General features: G+C 46.8%; 1 protein-coding gene across 6 annotated transcripts in view; it reads right to left on the minus strand.

Annotated features, from left to right (window-relative positions):
* The window catches only part of TADA2A (transcriptional adaptor 2A), a 57314-nt gene that overhangs the window by 1357 nt on the left and 36858 nt on the right, over window positions 1-19099 (minus strand). For all 6 annotated transcript variants that reach the window (XM_030222322.1, XM_030222319.1, XM_030222321.1 and 3 more), the window contains 2 exons: window positions 15548-15591; window positions 4449-4522 (listed from right to left, as the gene is read on the minus strand). In XM_030222322.1, coding sequence (XP_030078182.1) covers window positions 4449-4522; window positions 15548-15591 — 118 coding nt within the window. The remainder of the gene's footprint in view (window positions 1-4448; window positions 4523-15547; window positions 15592-19099) is intronic.

Genomic DNA, 19099 nt, shown 5'->3' on the forward strand with positions numbered 1-19099 from the left:
TGAAACCAGCTTGAAATGGGCAACATTACCGATTAATTTCTTTAACCAACAGGCATTACTAAAATGGTTTTAGAAAGTCTGAGGTAACAGTCAGCACTCTGGTATCTAGAACTAGTGTTCCTGGTTTCGGCATTGAGAAGAACATTGAGGAGCAAATAAACACAGAAGAAAAAAAAAAAAGTGGGAAGTGTGTTCTGATCTTTTGAGGCCAGAAAAGGGAGTAGTGAAGGTAGCAGGGCTCTGCCACAAAAAAAAAAAAAAAAAAGTTTAAAATATTTTTGTACCATTACTTGATCAAACGGAAATTAGAAGTTGTCATTATCTGCCAGCAAGCACGGTTAGGCAAAACACTACAATATTCTTGCTAGCTGAATGGAAAAAATTTGATAAGATTTTACAACACGGGCAGACCATACATATGGTTTTACCAGAGAGGATGTCTCTCAAAGTCAGGCTATAAGGAACAAGGCCCTTTGAGGTATTATTCGGTAATGCAATACGTTATATGTATTACGTTCTCCTATGTTATGCTGTTGACTACTCTTCATAAATGGAATACTTTAATAAACAGATTTAAAGTAGAGGGATTAGGGACGGGGTTGGGGTGTTTGGGGATACAAGGAAAACTTCATTGACTGTGGAATGCTGAATGATTTTCTTGTACTTGAACAGTGTTCATGTTGAAGTTTTATGCTTGTTTGTATTGATCTTTCAGTCAATAAAAAGATTTAAACATTAAAAAAAACCAAACAGCAGCAAACAAGCCCTAATGGTCAAAATCTTTATTCTTCAAAACCCAACACAGTACTGTGTTTTGGTGAAAAGCCTACATCAGGGGTCTGTATATAAAGTCACTGATAAAAATAGGGGTCAAAATAACCGTCTTCCACAGGATTGTCGTCTTTTTAAAGATGTTATTTTGACCCCTATTTTCATCATGACTTTACATACAGATCCCTGATGCAGGCTTTTTGCCGAAACACAGTACTGTGTCGGGTTTTGAAGAATAAAGATTTTGACCATTAGAACTTGTGTCCGCTGTTTTTTTTGTGGAAAAGCCCTGCTACCTTCACTACTCCCTTTGCTGGCTTATCTTCACGTAGTGACACACGGTCCTCCGCGGTACCCTGTCTGATCTTTTGAGGCACCATGTGAAGGAGTCTATAGGAAATTACCATTCCCCCTTAACAGCACTACCTCACAGTCGCAAAGCCATCTTAAAAGGCAGGCTGCAGAACAAGAAAGAGCTGGCTCAGTAGGAGCAGAGCTGGGAGGGTATGGTCAAGGCAGGATAAAAACTCTCAGCATAGATTAGTCAGAGAGGCCCAGAAGTCCTGCAGAAGCTCTACTCAGGTAGGCAAGTTTAGCTTGGAACCCTGCCAAAATTTTGACTTTTAAAACTGAAGGCTAAGCTTGGTCAATTGTGCTTCCTTTTGGAAAGACAGAACTGTAACCCTGGGATTCCAGGCCAAAAGCAAGTCGTTTGTGCTGCCTTTTGAAAGACAGATCAGTGAACACTGTGGCCCTGTAGGAGCTGGCCACAGCAGAGAACATTTTGAACAAAAGAGCTACTTTTTGTTCAAAATGTACAGGTCACCCATTTTTCTGTTGTCAAATACAATGGTTTACTTCACTTTCAATAGGTCACAGACTTGCTTCATGACTTGCGAAATGAAGGTTAAGATCTCCAAGGGAATTCCCATAGTGCAGTGGCTACTGAAGTGACCTTCATGTTACATAATGCAATGGCTTCCGGGTAAGATGACCAGGATGCATTTGTTGTCTCCAGGGGTCCCATGAAGTCCACAGCTATTCTCTCAAATAGGGATTCAACAATGGGCATACGCACAGGAATGAGAGGGGCAGGTGGAATCCTTGCAGGGCTGCTCAACTGACAGGTTGGGCAAGACTGGCAATAGAACTGGCCTTAAAAGATTTGTACTGTTTCAAGAATCTGTTTTCAGTTTAGATTGGATAATGTTATGTAGAACTGTTATTCAAAAATGAAAATAAAAAATAGAGCTGGCCTTGTTTGAATAAGCTGGGCCAGAAAAACTGGGCCATTATCCTCTCCTGGGTTTTCTCTTCCTCTAAGTGACCCCCTAATAGGTGGTTATGGGCTAACTGTATAACCTGCCTGTGATAGAATTGAGGCTCTAATAACTACTCCACCTCATCTCCTTTCAAAGATCCCTTGGCCATCCTGAATACCAAGTCATTTTTCAATATAAAATATAGGAGAACTACCTTAGGGTCTTGATTACCCACTGGTTTCTCATCTACCATCACCACCCAGGTTTGTACATTTGTGAGGGTCTTGTCCTCTAATTGGGCCCTGTTAAAATTCCCCGGATTGTCCTTCCTGTTCCATTTGGCCATGTTCTCTAATGGATTGGGGCTTTCCTGGGTGTCTTCACTTGCACCCAGGTCCTCATCTACTTTGCCCCCTAAATTAGGGTTGCTGCATAGCTTCTCCAGATGTCGCTGCTGGCGGGGTTTCCATTGCTTGGAATTCTCCTCATATAAATCAGGATCCTCCAAAGGGAAAAGAGTTCATCCTTCTTCTCTGGGCTAGCAGTTGGTGATGTCTAGAGGGCTTCAAACCTTGGAAAATCCCAGCTCAAGATAACTAGGTAAGGTAGCCAAGGCAAAGCCCCAACCTCCAAATGGGTTTCTCCAACTGTGGTTTTGAAGGAAACTTGAGCAGTTGGGTATTCCCTCTGAAACCCATATATGCAAAACAAAGTCACTGTCTACTCATAATTCACTTGATGTTGAGTGAGGATTCCTCTTTAGACGAGAGTTTTCACACTGCCGGAGTCCAGCACTGCTTGACATGGGCTCCCCTCTAGTTCAACCTGGAGAACAAAGTTCCTGCCTCCTGGCTGGGAGGCTTCCACAAAATTACAGAAGTGTGGCTCTACAGCAGTCATGTCCGTAGCCTCTTGCCAAATGCCCCTCATCTCCAAGCAAGTGAAAAAGCCTGTTTCTTGTACCCGGGTTCACATGGTGTATAGCATACTAGGCAAGGATGGCCTCCATCGCACTGACCTTCCCTTCTGGGCTCCTGGGCTTGACGGTGGCTTCTTCCCTTGCGGTGCTCAACCCCTGCCTTCTCTTTTTGCCTTCCAGGGCTTTTACCTGGTCTCCTTTCCTTCCCTGGTTCCAGGACTGGTTGCACTTGGTGGAATACTTCTGCCACTTCCAAGGCAGTCACCAAAGTCAGCCGTCACACATTGTGAGGTAGCCCATCCAGGAACTACTCCAAGAGAATCACATTCGCTATTTCTATGCTGGATTTTTCCTCTGGTTGCAGCCACCTCCATGTAATCTCTTTCAGCCTGTAGAAAAACTGCAGGGAGTTTCTTAAATGGAGAGTGATTTTACAGAACCACTGCCTACAGGATTTTGGGGTACACCCTGCCAGCTCCAGGATGGCTATCTTAATATCCTTATAGGCAGCCTGGACATCAGGGTTGGCTGCTGCTTGTTAACAGGTTTCTCAAATATGTAGTTCGTCTCTGGCCAACCAACCATGCAGGCAGTCCTTTCAAAATTCACCAGGAAATGATCCGGGGTCAACTCATGAAATAATGGGACAGGTACATTTGCATGGGACATTTGTCCCTATTTGGGCATAGCTAATCTCTCTAGCCCAAATTATGTTTTGGTCCTGGTTACAAGACCCAGAAACCTGGAGACTGAGGATTCTGGTTTCTTCTATTCACAGAAGCAGAGATCCCACCACTAGAACCACAAATGTGAACCTGGAGCCTTGAATAGCACAGCCACAGAAAAGCTTAAAAGTGAAATAAACCAATTTATTTGACAACAGAGAAATGGGTGACCTGTTCCTCTCACGGGTCAGGAGGAAAATACACCAAAAAGTAGTTCTTTCATTCAAAAGGTTCTCTGATGTAGCCAGCTCCTACAGGTGCATGGTCTTTTAAAAAGCAGCACAAACAGCCTGCTTCTGGCCTGGAATCCCAGGTTACAATTCTGTCTTTCCACCTTAGTGGGTGCTCACGGAATTAGCATGTGTTACATGCTAAGAAGTCCAATTTATACCCGTGTGCTTCTTCGCATGTAGTGCGCACTAATTCCATTCGCATGTGCTAAGCTTTAGTAAAAGGGCCCCTTTATAAGTTACTTATTTTTGCTATCATGTTTTCTCCTCTCACTCCCTGTCTGATTACTGTGTCCTACCTTCTTATCCCCTCCTCAACTGTAGTTAAACAATAGTCCTCTTCTCTGCTCTACTTCACAGTCTTTCAGCTACCTTCTCCTTTTAATCACTTTGCTCTTTGCTTTACAGGAGTTTTAAGGCTATAGTAGTTCAAGCTATTCTAGTTTCCACTCCAAGTTTAACTGGAAAACCTGAGTTGTTTTAAATTACAAAAGTGCTGAAAAAGGCCTTCCCTTAATTGGTTTTTGTGTCCCCAAATTACCTCCTTTTCTTTCTCATTAAGTTTCTCTGTGCCCGGGAGGCCTGAGAGGTTCAGCGGGGGTGCGTTCCGTCTACCTGTTGTAAAGAAGGAAATGCGAGAGAAAGAAAAGTTGAGCGGCTGATATGAGGTGTTACATGATAGAGGTCTATAAAATAACGAGTGGTGTGGAAGGGGTAGACGTGAAGCGTCTGTTTACGCTTTCCAAAAATACTAGGACTAGGGGGCATGCGATGAAGCTACAAAGTAGTAAATTTAAAACAAATCTGAGAAAATATTTCTTCACTCAACATGTAATTCAACTCTGGAATTTGTTGCCAGAAAATGTCGTAAAGGCGGTTAGCTTAGCAGGGTTTAAAAAAGGTTTGGACAGCTTCCTAAAGGAAAAGTCCATAGACCATTATTAAATTGGACATGGGGGAAACCCATTATTTCTAGGATAAGCAGCATAAAATGTTTTGGACTTTTTTGGGGATCTTGCCGGGTATTTGTGACCTGGATTGGCCACTGTTGAAAACAGGATGCTGAGACTGTTTCTTCTGCTAATTTCCATAAGGCAGTGTAAGCATTAACCAGCGATGCGAGCACCAACATTGAGAAAACAGAAGGGTGGCTGAGATGGTGCAACCCAAAGTATCTAGAAGAGCTCAAAAACAGGTTACTACAGAGCAAGAGAAAGGCAGCAAAGAAAGCAATCTGTATACACTGATAGTTAGATGCAGTTTACTAGCTGTTATTCAAAGTACTGTGTTGTGTAACTGTATCATATTGTGTTCCTATCACTCAGGCTTTGAAACACAACCATTTTAGCTATGGATAAGCTTTCACCAAGCAGGACATAAAAACATAAGAGTAGCCATATTGGGTCAGAGCAAGGGTCCATCTAGCCCAGTATCCTATTTCCAACAGTGGTCAATCCAGGTCACAAGTACCTGGCAGAAACCCAAATTGTAGTAAGATTCCATGCTACAAATCCCAGGGCCAGCAGTTGCTTCCCCATGTCTGTCTCAATAGCAGACTATGGAATTTTCCTCCAGGAACTTGTCCAAACCTTTTTTTAAAAACTCAGATACACTAACCACTGCTACCACATCCTCCAGCAGAGAGTTCCAGAGCTTAACTATTCGTTGCGTGAAAAAAATATTTCCTCCTATTTGTTTTAAAATATTTCCATGCAACTTCCTTGAGTGTCCCCTAGTCTTTGTACTTTTGGAACGAGTAAAAAAAAAAAATCGATTTACTTCTACTCGTTCTACACCACTCAGTCTTTAAGAACCAAAACGTGTAAGTACCAGCTGATTACAATCGCCACTCACACGGCAGTTTCCAGAGAAGGTGAAAGGGTTGTTATCACACAGTTACTGGGTAACTCAGAAATGCCCTATAGGCAGCTGCAGAATTAGGCACTGTCAATTCAATAAAACATCTTTCAGCTTGAGATGATAATTTTGAGTAGAATACGATGAGGCCTCTGAATTGCAAACATCTCTAATTCTGTACTACACTACCTACAAACTGCTATACAGATGAGATTTTACACCCCACAATTGCATCATGGGATGGATTCAGTAAATGGCGAAGGGAAAAAATTTGTGCATAGCACTATTCTACAAAGGGCACGCAGTGCCGAGTGCTCATTTTAGAACAATGTGCATATTCTGGCGCCCAAATTTAGGCATAAGAACTTATACCAACTGAAATCTGGTGTAAATCCTGGCATGCAATTGGGTGCACAGCCCCCAAATTCTATAACACTGCACCCAATTCTTTGGAATGCCCCTGCCATAGTCACTCCCCACTTTTGGGTTGCACACAAGGGGATTTGGGTGCAGATCTGTACAGAATCGCGTGCAGCCAGATCTGTGCACAAATCGTAATTACAGCCAATTAACATCAATAATTGATTGATAATGGCTTATTAACTAATTTATTTGATCGCAGATCTTGGGATTATGCCTGAATTTGGGTGCCATTTTTAAAATCAAGGGGCATGTGTGGACAAAAGGAACAATTTTTCAAATGTCATGGGAATGTCCAATTGCCTGGAAATAGTGGATAGAATTTATTAAATTTATAGAACACTAGTAAAAAAAAGTCCCGTTTCTCAAAGAAATGAAACGGGCGTTAGCAAGGTGATGACTTTCTGCCATTAATGTTTTAAATGGTAAAATTATGTATCATACCTGATAATTTTCTTTCCATTAATCATAGCTGATCAATCCATAGACTGGTGGGTTGTGTCCATCTACCAGCAGGTGGAGATAGAGAGCAAACTTTTGCCTCCCTATATGTGGTCATGTGCTGCCGGAAACTCCTCAGTATGTCGATATCAAAGCTCCATCCGCAGGACTCAGCACTTAGAGAATTACACCCACGAAGGGACACTCTGCCCAGCTCACCACCGCCGAAACGGGGGAGGGGAATTAACCCAGCTCATCCCCACACAAGTGGGGGAGGGGAATCCGTCCAGCTCATCCCCGCGGAGCGGGGGAGGGACACCACACCCGCCGATGTGGGGGGGATCTGGCTTATCCTGCAACCGCAACCGCGGGAGGAGCTGACTGACCCTAACACCGCCGAAGCGGGAGGGGTACAAAGCTGCCCTACAGCCGCACGAAGCGGGAGGGAGTGCCGGCAGAATTTAAATCTCAATCCAGCCCCGTAAAACGGAGGGGAGAGGAATGCAGCAGCTCACTGTAACACAAACTCGTCTCAACTCTTGAAGAATCCAGGTGAAAGAAGAACTTGAACACGAAGTCCTCCTGAAGTAACTGAAGGCTAAACTTGAACCTAAAATTCAACCAGAATATAAACAGTACAGATATCTGGGAGGGGCTATGGATTGATCAGCTATGATTAATGGAAAGAAAATTATCAGGTATGATACATAATTTTACCTTCCATATCATCAAGCTGATCAATCCATAGACTGGTGGGATGTACCGAAGCAGTACTCACCCAGGGCGGGACATAGAAATCCCTGACCGCAACACTGAAGCTCCAAACCGGGCCTCCGCCCGAGCAGCCACAGTCAAGCGGTAATGCCTGGCAAAGGTATGGGCCTTCCCCGCGGCCACCTAAGCCGCTGCAATGGCTTCCTTGACCCATCTTGCCACTGTAGGCTTAGCAGCCTGCAGACCCTTACGAGGACCTGTAAACAGGACAAACAGAAGATCCGATTTCCGGAAATCATTGGTCACTTCCAAGCATCTGATGATGACTCGTCTCACATCCAGAAATTGAGAGCAGAGTATTCCTCTGGGTAGACCTCCCTACGAAAGGAAGGGAGACAGAGCTGCTGATTCACATGGAAGCGAAAAACAATCTTGGGCAGGAAGGAAGGCACTGTGCGAATAGACACTCCTGCCTCAGTGAACTGCAGAAAAGGCTCTCGACCTGAGAGTGCCTGGAGCTCGGAAACTCTTCTGGCTGAAGTGATAGCCACCAAAAAGACTGCTTTCAACGTCAGGTCTTTCAGAGATGCCCTCGACAAGGGTTCAAAAGGCGGCTTCTGCAATGCTCTTAGCACCAGGTTGAGATTCCACGCCGGCACCACTGAGTGCAGAGGAGGGCGCAGGTGATTAACTCCTTTGAGAAAGCGCACCACATCTGGCTGCAAAGCCAGGGAAGCACCCTTCAGGCGGCCCCTGAAGCAAGCCAGAGTCGCTACCTGGGCTTTAAGGGAACTGAGCGACAGGTCTTTCTCCAGACCTTCTTGCAGGAACGCCAACACTGAAGAAATTGGAGCAGTGAAGGGAGAAAGTGAGCCTGCTTCACACCACGCTGCAAAGATACGCCAAACCCTGGCGTAAGTAGTAGAAGTAGAGCGCTTCCTCGCTCTCAGCATAGTGGCGATGACCTTGTCTGAGAAACCCTTCTTTCTCAGACGCTGCCGCCCAATAGCCAGGCCGTAAGACCAAAGGGGGAGGGATCCTCCATCCCCACGGGACCCTGATGTAAACAGGTCCTGCTCCACTGGCAGCCGCAGAGGATCGGCGACTGAGAGCCTGAACAAGTCCGCATACCAGGGACGTCTGGGCCAATCCGGACCCACCAGGATTACCCTGCCGGGGATGCTTTGCCACCCGGTCTAGCACCCTGCCCAACATGGGCCAGGGCGGGAACACATAGAGAAGCTCTTGTGTCGGCCACTGTTGGAGAAGAGCATCTACTCCCAGGGATCGAGGGTCCCGTCCTCTGCTGAAAAAGCGCGGCACTTGGCAATTGGCCGATGACGCCATGAGATCTAGGCTCGGCTGGCCCCAGCGCTTTGTGATGTCCAAGAACGCCTGAGCAGATAGTTGCCACTCTCCGGGCTCCAAGGTATGGCGATTGAGAAAGTCCGCCTTGACATTCATGACTCCGGCAATGTGGGCCGCTGACAGCTGCTCCAGGTTCACTTCCGCCCACTGGCAGAGATTCATAGCCTCCTTGGCTAGAGGGGCGCTCTTGGTACCTCCCTGGCGGATGACATAGGCCACAGCCGTGGCATAGTCCGACAGGACCCGTACTGGCTTCAACGCCAGTACCGGGATGAACTCCAGCAGCGCCAACCGAATGGCTCTGAGTTCCAGGAGGTTGATAGACCACTTGCCTCTGCAGGAGACCGGAGCCCCTGCGCTGTCCTTCCCAAGCAGTGGGCTCCCCAGCCCGTCAAAGAGGCGTCTGTCGTGACGACAATCCACTCCGGGGTCACCAGAGGCATTCCTGCAGACAACTTGACTGTCTGCGTCCACCAGCTCAGCGCCTTGTGCACTGCTGGGACCAAGGGAAGGCGCACAGCATACTCCTCCGACATCGGAGTCCAGCGCTGCAGCAGAAATTGCTGTAGTGGTCTCATATGAGCCCTGGCCCAGGGCACTACTTCCATCGTGGCCGTCATAGAGCCCAACAGCTGCACATAGTCCCAAGCCCGAAGAGGAGAGGCTACAAGGAACTGGTCCACCTGAGCCTGAAGCTTGACAATCCGATTGTCTGGCAGGAGCACTCTGCCCACTTGGGTGTCGAATCGAACTCCCAGATACTCCAGGGACTGAGTCGGGCGCAGCTGGCTTTTCTCCCAGTTGATGATCCACCCAGGGAGCTCAAAAGAGCAACCACCCGGTTCACAGCTTTGCCGCACTCTGCATAAGAGGGGCTCGGATCAACCAATCGTCCAGATAAGAATGGACTTGTACTCCTTCCTTCCTCAGGAAGGCCGCGATGACCACCATTACTTTGGGGAAGGTCCGCGGAGCAGTAGCCAACCCGAACGGGAGGGCTCTGAACTGGAAGTGTCGGCCCAGTACTGCAAAACGCAGAAAGCGTTGATGAGGAGGCCAGATGGGAATATGCAAGTACGCTTCCTTGATGTCCAAGGATGCCAGGAACTCTCCTGCCTTCACTGCCGCTATAACAGAGCGGAGGGTCTCCATGCGAAAGTGCCGAACTTTCAAGGCCCGATTGACCCCTTTGAGGTCGAGGATAGGCCGTACAGAACCTCCTTTCTTTGGTACCACAAAGTAAATGGAGTAACGTCCCTTGCCAAGCTGATTTTCTGGCACCGGAACGACCGCCCCCAGGCGGATCAGATTGTTCAAGGTCTGCTGCACTACCACAGCTTTGACCGGAGACTTGCAGGGAGAGAGTACAAACCCGTCTTTTAAGGGTCGGCAGAACTCTAGCTTGTAGCCGTCTCTGATGACTTCCAGCACCCAAGCGTCTAAAGTTATTGTGGTCCACTCACCCATAAACGAGGACAGCCGTCCTCCAATCTGCACTGGGGCGTGGACCAAGGCCCCGTCATTGGGTACGAGACCCTGGGGGAGGACCGGAGGGAGCACCTCCGGGACAGCGGTCTCTGCGAAAAGAATGCTGCTTGGGGGAGAAGTTCCTCTTGAAGGAAGAGGGGGCAGAGGAGCCCGACCTGCCCGGGCGGTACCGACGGGCTTCTGAAACCGTCCTCTGGAGGTACCAGGGCGAGTACTAGCCCGAGCCCTGACCTCTGGTAACTTCTTGCCCTTAGACGTGCCGAGATCGGTCACGATTTTGTCCAGCTCGACCCCAAAGAGCAGCTTGCCTTTAAAAGGCAATCTAGCCAGGCGGGATTTAGAGGCGTGGTCAGCAGACCAATGTTTCAGCCAGAGCCACCGCCGCGCAGAGATTGTCTGAGCCATGCCTTTCGCTGAGGCCCTCAAGACATCATACAGCAAGTCTGCCAAATAGGCTAAGCCCGATTCCAGGGCCGGCCAATCAGCCCTCAAGGAAAGATCCGAGGGGAAAGCCCGCTGCACCATAGTCAGGCACGCCCTGGCCACATAGGAGCCGCAAATTGAGGCCTGCAAACTTAAAGCAGCTGCCTCAAAGGACGACCTTAAGGCCGCCTCCAATCTTCTGTCTTGGGCGTCCTTTAGGGCCGTGCCACCTTCCACCGGCAACGCCGTTTTCTTAGTCACCGCAGTGATTAAAGAATCCACGGTAGGCCACAGATAGGCCTCACGTTCGCTTTCAGTCAAAGGATAGAGGCGGGACATAGCCCTAGCCACTTTAAGGCTCGCTTCCGGGACATCCCATTGAGCCGCAATTAAGGTGTGCATGGCATCATGCACGTGGAAGGTTCTAGGCGGGCGCTTCGTCCCCAGCATAATGGCGGAGCCAACAGGGGCTGAGGGAGAGACGTCCTCCGGAGAGGAAATCTTTAAAATGCTCATGGCCTGCATTAACAGGTTGGGCAAATCCTCTGAGCGAAAGATCCGTGCTGCAGAGGGGTCATCCGCTCCATCCGAGCGGGGATCCGTCTCCTCCAAGGAATCTGCAAAGGACCGTTGGGAGACCTCAGATACGCTGCCCTCATCTACATCGGAGGAGACAAAGTCCTCCAAGGCCTGGGAATCAACCCGAGGGCGTTTACCTCTGGGAACCTCAACCTCTTTACCAGACGAGGAAGCAGGGGCAGCGTTTTGCATAAGGAAGGCCTGATGCAGCAGCAAAACAAACTCGGGGGAGAAACCCCCCAGACTGTGCACTTCCGCAGCCTGGGCAACAGCCCTAGACGCACCCTCAACCGGCGCTCGCAAGAGCGGGGGAGAGACATGCTGCGCATCCAAAATGGCGTCTGGCGCGACACTCCGCGAAGGAGCCGCGCGGGAAGAACGGCGCTTAACTTTAGCCGCTTTTGTGCCGTCGCCCAAATTAAGGGCGTTCATGGCATTAATGTCTCCAACCTCAAGGGCGGCCCAAGAAGAAGCCGTCCGAGCCGCGTGGCCGGCCAAGATGGCGGAGGCGAGGAGCGGGGGATGGGCGTTTATGGCGGGAAAAACCGCCACGCCGGAGGAAGGACCGGGACATTCATCGGCCACGAAACTGTCACCCAACAAGGGCGAATCAGGCTTTAAGACCCCCGCATCCCCTCTAGAAGCGCCCAAGCGATCCGGGGAGCGACTCTTTACGCCCTCGCCCTCCGACGCCATATGCCACGTGGAGATAAATCGGGGAACCCCCTGCCCGCTATAAAAAGGTAAAAATTACCTGCTGTCCGCTCCGAGCTGTAACGACCTGGTGTCCCAGTGAGTAGCTGCAATAAACGTTTAAATAAACGTCGAAATAAACGCCTTTAAGGACGTTCAAAATTTTTTTTTTTTTTTTAAACGGAGCCAGCGGGAGGGGGGAGAAAAGGAGGGACCTGGCACCACCAGGTTTGCACTTGCTCAAAAGAGCCCTCAACCCCAGGCACTCAACAAAACCTAAGAATTAGGCTTGGAGGCCTAGCCAGAGCTGCTGCTGTGTGTGACCACCACCTGCTGAGATAGAGAACATACTGAGGAGTTTCCGGCAGCACATGACCACATATAGGGAGGCAAAAGTTTGCTCTCTATCTCCACCTGCTGGTAGATGGACACAACCCACCAGTCTATGGATTGATCAGCTTGATGATATGGAAGGAAGTGTTAGGATAAATGTGCTTTGCACCGTTGACTTCACTCAGAGAAAATGACCCCTTCTCCTGATGCTCCTCCCTTCTTCCCATACACGTCCCTCTGATTGGTCCCTGGACGTCGCGTACCGTTGCCTGAGGCTCCTCCCTTCTTCCTATACAGTTCCCTCTGATAGGTCAGTCCACGTCGCGCACCATTGCCTTCACTCACTGAAAATGACCTCTTCTCCTGACGCTCCTCCCTTCTTCCCATACAGTTCCATGTGATACGTCCCTTGATGTCGTAACTGTGCACCGTTGCCTTCACTCTCACTGTTCCGCCCTCGACGTCATCACGTTTTGATGCGAGGGCGGAGCATAGAGAGATGTGACAGACTTACGAATATTACGATGTTATGAACCCATCACTGAAGCCACGGAGTCAGCTTCAGAACGCTGGAAGTGCGTTTTATTATAGTAGATGTGACTAAAATTTAAGGGCCCAACAGTGTTCCTGTCACACCACTCAATACCAAATCCAGTACAATAGATATTTTCCCTGTCCCTAATGGGCTCAGAATCTGTTTGTACCTGAGGCAATGGAGGGTTAAGTGACCTGCCCAAGGTGACAAGGAGCCACAGTGGGATTTGAACTGGGCTTCCTTAGTTCTCTGCCCACTGTTCCACTCCAAAGAGCCTATTTGATGTCATAAAATACTGTTCATGCTCAATTCAAGTCCCCTTCAGTGCCAGTCTTTGAGTCTGGCGCATTCGCTGATCTGGATTCTGTTTCTGTGAGTCCTCACGTCCTACGTGCAGGATTCACAGAAACAGAATCCAGATCAGCAACGCCCTGGACACTGGCGCTGAAGAGGACTTCGGCTCGCGGGGGGTTGGGGACCCCCGCCAGCAAAGGTACCTGGCAGGGGGAAGGTCGGCGGTGGGGGTATGTATGTGAAAGCAGGGCTCCAGGGTTAAATCTGCGGGGGCCCATGGCCCCACCAGCTACGCCCGTGTTTTGTACTGTCTGATGTTAAACTGCACTGCTTCTCTGTCACAGCTGTGTTTAATACAAATGTAAACAACAACACAGCACCATCCCTCCTTCTTAAAAGAGCCATTCCTAAAAATAACAGAACCAGTGCACTATTCTCCTTGTTCCATAATAGGTCACTTAAATTTACCGATTAATGCCAATTGTGTGCATTAATTTATAGAATACTGCTATTCATGCAAATATATATATTTGCCTGCAGAAATAGCAGCATGTCACCTAATTGCTATTCCATGATTATGCGCTCAAATGGCATAGCACATAAATATTGGGGTGCTCACAGGGACGGGGTATGGGTATGCCATAGGTAGGGCTGACATTTACAAGGGCAACTTACAGAGGGCTCCTTTGACTAAGCTGTGGTTAGCACTAGCGTATGCTTACCACAGCTTAAAAGGGCTTACGGCGGCATATGCTGCGGTGGTCCCATTGTAAATTCTGAACGTGCACACGCAAACCACGCAGTAAAAAATATTTAAAACATTATTTTCTGGGAGGGGGCATTTCTGTGCTATTCAGTTAGAACATCTACATTGCCTCGTGCTGATTACTACTACTACTTAACATTTCTAGAGCGCTAGTAGGGTTACGCAGCGCTGTACAGTTTAACAAAGAAGGACAGTCCCTGCTCAAAGAGCTTACAATCTAAAGGATGAAATGTCAAGTTGTGGCAGTCTAGATTTCCTGAGAAGAGGTATGGTGGTTAGGTGCCGAAGGCGACATTGTAGAGGTGGGCTTTGAGCAAGGATTTGAAGATGGGCAGGGAGGGGGCCTGGCGTATGGGCTCAGGGAGTTTATTCCAAGCATGGGGTGAGGCGAGGCAGAATGGGTGGAGCCTGGAGTTGGCGGTGGAGGAGAAGGGTACTGAAAGGAGGGATTTGTCTTGAGAGCGGAGGTTACGGGTAGGGACGTAAGGGGAGATGAGGGTAAAGAGGTAGGGAGGGGCTGCAGATCGAGTGCATTTGAAGGTTAGTAGGAGAAGCTTGATTAGAACGGGATAGCATTTGAGCCCTTACCACCTACAAAATAGATGGTGGTAAGGGCTCACAGGCTAAATTTTGGTCATGGCTGCATGCTAATAGCAACATTAGTGGATGCCCATTAATTCGGAAAATGGATAATCAGCCATTTTCTGGCAGAGGTAAAAAATGGCCTCAACGCTGGGGAAAGACCCGTGTTAAGGGTGCACTAAGGCCACTTTCTAACACAGCTTTGTAAAAGGACCCCAGAATACCGTTAAATGCGATATTTACGCACACAATTACATGAGCTATAGACCTGTCAAATGTTCATGCCAACATTTCGACTCAGTGATATGGGTTTACACTACTATAAGGACAATTGTGCATGCAAGTGTCCTTATAGAACAGGCTCACTACCGGCATTATTAGGCTGCCTAGTCCTCCTATCTCCATAAAGATTTTTGGAATAATGGTTAATATCTATGTACACTGGAAAGCTGAATATGCAATTCTAACTTTATACAGACAAGTAACCCATATTAAGTTAGGGCTGCTATATGTGTGGTTCATTTACACAGATAAGCTTAGATCCTGCTCGCCAGCCCTTCCTCTAGATATATATGTATAGATAAATGTTGGCTATTTAAGTCAACATAATATGGCCAAAATATATCTGTTTAGCATGGCAAGGGATTTAAACAAAAGTGTTTATGTGAGCAACATCCAATGCTGGCCACATGCTTATGAATACCTACCCCGCAGCATTTAGGGCCATCACGGTCATTTTTGAAAAAGTATTTTTTAAAATCTATTCCTGAAGTTATGCCCCAAGGGAGATCCAGCAGGATCCCTTCCACACAAGCAAATTCAGCATCCTATACAAAATGTTTTTGGGACAAGTTCATTTTGTTTGTATGATGGAGGTACCTATTAAGCTCTGTACTACAGACCATAAGAACGAAGCTTAAAAAACCAAGAAACTATCCCTAAACAAATCCAGGTTGGGCTGCAGCCTAGATGCCATCAGCAAAAAGCATCCCCTGCGCCAAACCATTAAAAATGTTTGAAATGAGCCGCCGGTCTGGTCAGACATTCCAGCAGTCCATATCCATAGATCAGTACTGACTGGTCTGTCTGGTGCACTGGTTTAATCAGAGGATATGCTGGAGCCATCTCTCTTCACTCTGGAAATTACCTGAATTTGAAGCGACAGGCATTGCTGGATTGAGGCCAGAATCACTGTGAAGAGATCAAGCACAAATTAGTATGACTTTATAAACTTCTGTTAATAAATGCACAAGGCACTAGTTTTCCCCACTTTGAAATGTCAAGACTTTGTACATTGGTGGAGTTCATATAAATTAAGGATACTGTAAGTACTGTCCTATGTATATTGGCACAAGAGATTCAGTATCACATGGGGTAGGTGTTTCTGTAACTCAGGAGTGGCAAAGCTGAAAGCTGCTTCTAGAAACCTGTCTGTCAATGGCAAACTAAAAATAAAATTGTATACTGTTCTTTTATTAAAAAGGACAAGTATTTTGTTAAGAAGTAAATTAACTACTCTTGTGGGCTGACCAGGTTTGCTCAGGGCCGCCAATTGAGAGACCAGAGATTGATTCCTGAGCTTAGTAGGCCAAGTCTGGGGTTACAGTGGAAGCAACACTCCCTACCCTGGCATGAGGGACAGTCTCTCAACCACTACAGAACAGCATCACCTTGAGTTGAGATTCTGAGTATACGTGCATCAAGTTCCAGAGAGAGCTGCAGACAGTGACAATACTCATTTTTATTGTGCTACTGGATGTACATAGCATTGTGAAATGGTGATAAGCATTTAGCAGAATAGGTCCCTACCCCAAAGAGTTTACCATCTAAATGGGTACCTGAAGTAATGGGAGATATAGGGACTTGCCCTAAGGCACAAGGAGTGCCAGTGGTAGAAGGAGATCTGAAGCCTATTGCTCCTAATAGTAAGCGAAACCCAGCTAGTGGCACTTGAAAGTTCACGACGCTGCAGCCCAGGGTGAGCAACCTGCAGCCTGCCATTGAACTTTATGCAGTCCCCATGGAAGTATAAACAGAAAACATCATTAGCCAACGTTCTGGCAATTTTAGAATACTGTACATTGCAAATATTTTCAGAATAGCCATTCTAAGTTTTGTTTCCATCATTTGCATTTAAATTTTAACTTATTTATCACAGGTGGTCTATGGAGCTCTGTGTATTTCCAGTTCTGACCCACTAGAGGTAGTACAGACATTCATGCAGCCCTCTGTGTATAAAGGTTTCCCTCCCCTGCTGTAGCCTAATAGAGGCTATTTCTCCAACTGAGCTGAAAGCCCAAAAGAGCAAGAGGAAAACTGCTTCCCATCCCCCATCAAGAACCTCCACAGCAGTACTTAAAATTCGGAAACCAAATGCAACATATAAACTATTTGGGGGAGGGGGGAGAGAGTTACTAAGCTGTGGTAAAAGCTGACATTTTACTGCAGGAGTCACTAACCTGCCATATCTCAGCTACCACAAGTTAGTGACTCTTTTGGTACATGAAATCAAGCAACTTGTGATCAACTTCATAATCTGCGTTATTCAGCTTCCAGGGAACTTTCTTAAAGGGGCCACAACTTCCTAAGATAAAGAGTGCTCCCTCTCTCCTCAAAGCCATCCCCGTGCACCCCCCCCCCCCCCCCACCTCTTTGAACCCCTGGTGATCTATGGGTTCTGGGGCAGAAGCAATCTCCAACTGGGCTCAAAATGCCACTGGTGACCCCTAACGGTAGTTTTTGTTTTTGTCCTGGAACCCACAGACCAACAGGGATTCAAAGAGGTAGCTCTTCATCTTTGGGAAGCTCTAAGATGGTGCTATGTGTTGGCAGCCAGATGCTCCCAGGAAGGAAAATTAACACTAGCTTTCAGCTGGCATTTTTCCCAAGGATAACGCAGCTTGCAGAGCTCAAGGCAAGCTGCATTATTCAATTTGCATAATAATGAGCTGCTTTGCATCTATCTCATTGTTTTGTAGCCATAAACTAACACGCGTTACAGTAAAATAACACACGATTTTGCTATTTAGAATGTATTAATAGAAGACGACAACATTTTTGCCCCTTAATGTATGTTAGCAACCAGTGGCTGCTCCAATGATTTTTACGTGCTATCCAATTACATTTCTACACATAGATGTGCTTTCTGTCCGTGAGCCTTTCTTTATTAGCTCGAAAGCCTCAAGAAGCAGGGACTCTCTGCTGTGTATGTCTGTAGAATGCCACTACATCTGGCAGCGATCAACAAAGACAGGGTATTTAATAAAGGCATTTTTACATGTATAAAACACTTCTTACACAGATGAAAGTGTAAGTGCGTTTGGGCAGAGCATAGGCAGAGTTGTATTTTGTAAAGTAGGAGTAAATCACATGTAAAAACATTTACACCTGATCCCAAGCAGGCTTAAATGTCTGCAGCTTCTTTTTAGCAGTGCTGGATTTAGGCATAAGCTAAACAAGCTACAGCTTAGGCTCTCACAAAATGTCAGTTTTTTTTTTTTTTTGGGGGGGGGGGAGGGGTCTTTTAGAATTTTATGTGGCTTTTTATGTGTACAGTAGTTTTTACATAAGTACATAAGTATTGCCATACTGGGACAGACCAAAGGTCCATCAAGCCCAGCATCCTGTTTCCAACGGTGGCCAATCCAGGTCACAAATACCTGGCAAGATCCCCAAAAAAGTACAAAACATTTTATACTGCTTATCCCAGAAATATTTTCCCCAAGTCCAATTTAATAATGGTCTATGGACTTTTCCTTTAGGAAGTCGTCCAAACCTTTTTTAAATTCTGCTAAGCTAACCGCCTTTACCACATTTTCTGGCAACGAATTCCAGAGTTGAATTACACGTTGAGTGAAGAAACATTTTCTCCGATTCGTTTTAAATTTACTACTTTGTAGCTTCATCGCATGCCCCCTAGTCTTAGTATTTTTGGAAAGCGTAAACAGACGCTTCACGTCTACCCGTTCCACTCCACTCATTATTTTATAGACCTCTATCATATCTCCCCTCAGCTGCCTTTTCTCCAAGCTGAAGAGCCCTAGTCGCTTTAGCCTTTCCTCATAGATTTGTCGCGCCATCCCCTTTATAATTTTTGTCGCCCTTCTCTGCACCTTTTCTAATCCCACTATATTTTTGAGATGCGGCGACCAGAATTTAACACAATATTCGAGGTCGCACCATGGAGTGATACAAAGGCATTATAACGTCCTCAATTTTGTTTTCCATTCCTTTCTTAATAATACCTAACATTCTATTTGCTTTCTTAGCCGCAGCAGCACGCTGAGCAGAAGGCTTCAATGTATCATCAACAACGACACCTAGATCCCTTTCTTGGTAAGTGACTCCTAACGTGGAACCTTGCATGACGTAGCTATAATTCGGGTTCCTCTTTCTCACATGTATCACTTTGCTCACATTAAACGTCATCTGCCACTTAGACGCCCAGTCTCGTAAGGTCCTCTTGTAATTTTTCACAATCCTCCTGCGATCTACTTTGAAAAACTTTGTGTCATCAGCAAATTGAATTACCTCACTAGTTACTCCCATCTCAGGTCATTTATAAATATGTTAAAAAGCAGCGGTCCCAGCACAGATCCCTGGGGAACCCCACTAACCACTCCTCTCCATTGAGAATACTGACCATTTAACCCTACTCTCTGTTTTCTATCTTTTAACTAGTTTTTAATCCACAATAGAA

The sequence above is a fragment of the Microcaecilia unicolor genome, chromosome 13 (assembly GCF_901765095.1).
Source record: "Microcaecilia unicolor chromosome 13, aMicUni1.1, whole genome shotgun sequence".
Classification (NCBI taxonomy): Eukaryota; Metazoa; Chordata; class Amphibia; order Gymnophiona; family Siphonopidae; genus Microcaecilia; species Microcaecilia unicolor.